This window comes from Mastigoproctus giganteus, chromosome 8, assembly GCF_048544385.1.
Source record: "Mastigoproctus giganteus isolate SK-2022 chromosome 8, ASM4854438v1, whole genome shotgun sequence".
NCBI classification, from domain to species: domain Eukaryota; kingdom Metazoa; phylum Arthropoda; class Arachnida; order Uropygi; family Thelyphonidae; genus Mastigoproctus; species Mastigoproctus giganteus.
Window position 1 is genome coordinate 3,264,280 of NC_143582.1, and position 6,000 is coordinate 3,270,279.

At 37.9% G+C, this 6,000-nt stretch overlaps 1 protein-coding gene across 1 annotated transcript in view; it reads left to right on the plus strand.

The window, feature by feature from the left end:
* The window catches only part of park (E3 ubiquitin-protein ligase parkin), a 77,384-nt gene that overhangs the window by 17,359 nt on the left and 54,025 nt on the right, over positions 1–6,000 (plus strand). The window contains exon 2 of the mRNA XM_090378866.1: positions 4,098–4,239. Coding sequence (XP_090234992.1) covers positions 4,098–4,239 — 142 coding nt within the window. The remainder of the gene's footprint in view (positions 1–4,097; positions 4,240–6,000) is intronic.

A 6,000-nucleotide genomic window follows, 5' to 3' on the forward strand; every position in this document is an offset into this window, starting at 1 on the left:
CCTGAAAAACAAGATGCATGGTATTTCAGAGACTGCTGGGAGCCATTGCGGTACAAGTAAACACATGGGTTGTGTGAGGGTAGCTAAGAATAGAAACAGGTGCAGGTATACTTGCGTGTACACCAATGCTAGGAGTTTAGTAAATAAATTTGAATTTGAGGTATTGCTCAAAACATCAAAGGCAGATATTGTTGGGATATCAGAGACGTGGTGTCACACAGATATAAGGGATGCAGAACTGCAATTTGGGGAGTACAACGTCTACAGAAAGGATAGACAGGATAGGAAGGGGGGAGGGGTTTTGCTATTAGTTAAGAAACACATAAAAACCAAGGAAGTGAAGCCAGTCGACATCGCCGGACAGTGCAGTGTTGAGTCAGTTTGGTGTGACATAAGCATTGGGAGATCAAAATTGAGAGTAGGAGTGTGCTATAGGCCTAATGACTCTGATGAGTATAATAAGGAACTGTACAGGGAAATAGAGTGGGCCAGTAAATCAGAGAGTCTTATAATGGGAGATTTTAATTTCCCAGATATTGACTGGAATTTGGGGGCTGGTTACTCACACACTAGCAGGGCTTTTGTGGATTTATTGGATGATTGTTTTCTACATCAGCATGTTCGGGAGGCAACTAGAGGGAGTAATACTCTTGATTTGATTATCAGCAGTGATTCTTCATGCATTAAGAATCTGCAGATAAATGAACCACTAGGTGGCAGTGATCACAGTGTGCTGAAGTGGGATTTACTGAAAGAGGTAACTACCATTAGGGGTTAAGGGAAGGGTTATTGCTTCCATAAAGGCGACTACGATGGACTGAGACAGTATTTAAATTCTATACAGTGGGACCAACTGATGTTACCAACAGCAAATTCAAAATGGGAAGCATTCAAAGAACTTATCTTGGAAGCTACTAGGCTTTACATACCAACTAAGAAATATTGTTCAAGGTTTAGGCCAAAATGGATGTCAGATGAACTAATGAGGCATATGGCAGAGAAGAAAAATGCATGGGATACTTACAAATTAACACATGACACAGAAGCCTATGATAGATACAAGTTGATATGCAACCAAGTTACAAAGGAGGTTAGGCAGGCGAAGGCAGATTACGAGAAATCCTTGGCAAGGGATGCAAAGAAAAACAGCAAAGAGTTCTTTACTTATGTAAACTCTAGAAGGAAGGGGATGAATCAGATTGGTCCACTTGATATTGATGGGTCAACTGTTGATGATCCTGCTCAGGTAGCTAACAAACTAAATGAATATTTTGCATCGACATTCACACATGAGGAGTTATTCAGCAAGGGGAATGCCAGAGGTGTATTCAACTCTAGCAGTAAGCTACAGAATCTTGAAATAACTGGGAGTAAAGTGGAGGAGAAACTGTTGAAGATAAACACAAGAAAGGCACCCGGGGTGGATGGGATCTATCCAGTTATATTAAAGGAGGCAGCAAAGGAAGTAAGCAAACCCTTAGCCATAATTATGAGAGCTTCCTTGGACTCAGGGGAGGTACCCATAGACTGGAAATGTGCAAATGTGACCCCAATTCACAAAGGAGGATCAAAGGCTGACACAAGTAATTATAGACCTGTGAGCTTAACTTCTGTTCCAGGAAAATTAATGGAGGCACTGGTTAAAGAAGCACTGCAGGATCATTTAGACAAGACTTCAGTTATAGCTCAGACACAGCATGGTTTTGTTAAGGGGAAGTCTTGCCTGACCAACTTGATTGGAATCTATGATGCAGTCACAAAAGAACTGGATGCAGGGAATAACTTTGATATTATATACTTGGATCTTAGAAAGGCTTTTGATACTGTTGCACATGGAAGACTGCTACACAAATTGGAGCAGTGTGACATTGGAGGCAAATTGCTGCTATGGATAAAGGGGTGGTTGAGGGGGAGAAGACAGAGAGTGGTAATCAATGGACACTGCTCATCGTGGACTAATGTTATTAGTGGAGTCCCTCAGGGCTCAGTGTTGGGTCCATTATTGTTTTCTGTATTTATAAATGATATTGATGATGGTATATCAAGCTTAATGTCCAAGTTTGCAGATAATACAAAGGTTGGCAGGGTTGTCAAGGACACTACTGACACTATGCTGCTGCAACAGGATCTGGAAAGGTTGAGCAGATGGGCGAGAGGTGGCAAATGAAGTTTAACATTGACAAATGTAAAGTACTACACATGGGAAACAGCAATCCCAGAGCAACGTATCAACTCTGTGGTACTACACTGACAGTGGTAGAGAATGAAAGGGACTTGGGGGTGATTGTGCAGGCAGATATGAAGTTCTCTGAGCAGTGCAGACGGGCTGGAAGAGTAGCTCATGGAGTATTGTCAATGATATACAGGAGGTTTTCCAGCAGGGATAAGGAGGTGATTATTCCATTGTATAAGGCAATGGTCAGGCCACACCTAGAGTACTGTATACAGGTCTGGAGGCCTCATTTCAAGAAGGATGTAGAGCTGCTGGAACAAGTACAGAGAAGGGCAACAAGATTAGTGAATGGAACAAAGGGGTGCTCTTACGAAGAAAGGCTTAAGTTTTGCAAATTACAGTGTCTGGAGACTAGGCACCAGCGAGGTGATCTGATAAAGGTGTATAAAGCCTTGAATGGTTTAAGCATGCTCAATGCTTAAACCATTCAATGCTTAAACCATTCAATGCTGATGGGATTCTTCCTCTAGCTCAGAAAAATCACCTGAGAGGGCATAAATTCAAATTGAGGAAAGACAGATGTAGGATAGACGTGCGGAAATTTGCCTTTAGCCAGCGGGTGGTTGGTTGGTGGAACAGACTGCCATCCCTTGTGGTGGAGGTTGATAGCCTAAATAAGTTTTAAGGCTCAGCTGGACAGGTATTTTGAACGAACAGAGGGGTGAAGTGGAAGTGGGTTTTTTTTTTTTTTTTTTTGGCTGATGCTGCATAAGCTTGCTTTCTTGCATCAAATGCCTCTGCTAATGCTAATGCTAACAAATTAACAAATCTGTGCTGTGATTGTCATATAACTCCATTTCTGTCAAGGTGGTTGTGTATCACTTTTTTAATCATTGACTCCATTATTTTTCCTTTGCCCTTTGTTTACCCTTTAAGGTTCTCTAAGGTTGATCTGATGTTCATTAGTGACAGTATGATGATTTTGTGATTGGCCTTGAAAGGGTTGTGGGCTAGCATGTTCAGTGCATGTGGAGCTTGCCTAATGACCTATATAGTACTGTGTTTTAGGTTAGAATATTTATATTATGGCAAATTTTACCAAAATTTTAGCATAACATATAAATGATGGTATCAATTTACAAGAATAGAATTAAGATTGGATGGCTTCCTAATATGAAAGAATAATCATATTCTGTTGTATTAGCAGCTCATCCACTCAATCACTGGTTAGTTAGTATAAATGATTAGTATAATCATTTTACCAATCATTGTATCAAGTTATGATTAGTACAAAATCCATATGAAAGTTCATATGATAGAGTCCCAAAAAATATTTTGAAATTAATTAGTGGATAGGTGTGATGTTGAGTTATTAAGTTAAATTAAAATCCACTTACTTTCTGAGAAATATTTCTATTCAATATACCAGAGGTGTCCAACCTGCAGCCCACATGTGGCACATTTCTTTAAATTGTGCAATATGTGAAATGCAGAAAGCCCTGAGTGTTAAGCCCCCCAAATTTAAAATTTGTTTCATATTGACTATATAAATATTTCTATACTGCTTTCTTCTGATGTTGTATATATCTTCCTCATTGTTTTGTTCTTAACTGTTTTGTTAAGAATGTTATTAGTGCCATGTAATAATTTGGATTTTTGTCTTAATTATTAAATTTAAAAAAAGAAATTAAACTGTAAATATAAAAGTTCATGACATTAATTCTGTTTCTGTTCTGTTTCAAAAAATGCACGATTTTTTGTAAGGAACTGTTTAGCAGCTGCTGCTTATGAAAACCCATGCAAGCCCTATGACCTTTGGTATATGTATTATCTGTTTTGGCCCTTAGCAAAAAAAAGATTGGAACCCCTGCACTCCACTGTGGTTATATACTGTATATAAAAAATTATTTGATCTGTCTTACAGGATTGTGATGTAGGCCAACATAGTATTATTCATGCTGTGCAGTGTAAAAGATCACCATCCACAACTGTAAACCAGACAAAATTCCCACTCAACTTATCTTTATTAGTATTGCAGTTAGCTGATGGAGAAAAAATGCCTAAAGGTGAGAACTCTGTCTAAAGGATTGTCTGCCATTTAAATTTAAATGTGAAAATAATGGGTTTTTTTTATTGTACTGGTTCATCATTATGCCTAATTAAATAGTTAAAGCATATTAATAAGAATTATTCATATATGAATAAGTTTTATAGTTTGCCATGAAATTTAAGACTACTTTCCTATCTAAAATAAATATAATAATATGAAAAAGATCCTTATGAAAATTTCAATTTTGTGTTATATATATTGTGTTCATCCCAATTCCTATTTGGCTAGTTACTTCTGATTTTATTATCTGATATAAAGTATTACCAGTTTTTTTTTATTTTATTTTTTTCCCCCATATGTTTAGTTTACCTGGAGTGTAGTAGTCAGGAGTAGTTTTCTTCTCCTGGTGTGTTTTGACCCATCCTAAAAAATAAATTAAACAGTCAGTTATTTTATTATGGTGCAACCTCGGTATAAGTTGTCAGGGGAACAACTTTAACATCCATGTTATAAGGAAGCATGTTGTCCCTCAGGGTTCAGTGTTGGGTCCATTATTGTTTTCTGTATTTATAAATGATATTGATGATGGTATATCAAGCTTAATGTCCAAGTTTGCAGACGATACAAAGGTTGGCAGGGTTGTCAAGGACACTACTGACACTATGCTGCTGCAACAGGATCTGGAAAGGTTGAGCAGATGGGCTGAGAGGTGGCAAATGAAGTTTAACATTGACAAATGTAAAGTACTACATATGGGAAACAGCAACCCCAGAGCAACAAATCAACTCTGTGGTACTACACTGACAGTGGTAGAGAATGAAAAGGATCTGGGGGTAATTGTGCAGGCAGATATGAAGTTCTCTGAACAGTGCAGACGGGCTACAAGAGTAGCTCATGGTGTCTTGTCAATGATATACAGGAATTTTTCCAGCAGGGATATGTAGAGCTGCTGGAACGAGTACAGAGAAGGGCAACAAGATTAGTGAATGGAACAAAGGGGTGCTCTTACGAAGAAAGGCTTAAGTTTTGCAAATTACAGTGTCTGGAGACTAGGCACCAGCGAGGTGATCTGATAGAGGTGTATAAAGCCTTGAATGGTTTGAGCATGCCCAATGCTGATGGGATTCTTCCTCTTGCTCAGAATAATCACCTGAGAGGGCATAAATTCAAATTGAGGAAAGACAGATGTAGGATAGACGTGCGGAAATTTGTCTTTAGTCAGCGGGTAGTTGGTTGGTGGAACAGACTTCCATCCCTTGTCATGGAAGTTGATAGCCTAAATAAATTTAAGGCTCAGCTGGACAGGTATTTCGAACGAACGGAGGGGTGAAGTGGAAGTGGTTTTTTTTTTTTTTTTTTTTTTGGCTGATGCTGCATAAGCTTGCTTTCTTGCATCATATGCCTCTACTAATGCTAAGACAAAAAAAAAACTTAGAACACAAATAAATAGAAAATTTAATGATATAATGGTAGAAAATTTAATTGTAGTGGTGATGAAAATAAATAAAAAAAATATCACTGTAGAGCCTTTATTTAAAAACTATAAAAAAGACAATACATTTATCCAATGATAGAAGACTCAGAAGTTGTACAGCAGACTCTCGATATATCAGGATCGGATTAACTGGGACACTTCAAGACAATATTTGAGTAATAAATAGAATGGGTATAAACAGATGTTTTGCAAGTTGTAATATAATAAGCGATAAGAAGATGTTATAAGTTGTGATTGGGAATTGAATGTATCTATTATCCCACAAACCACGATGTCTTCACC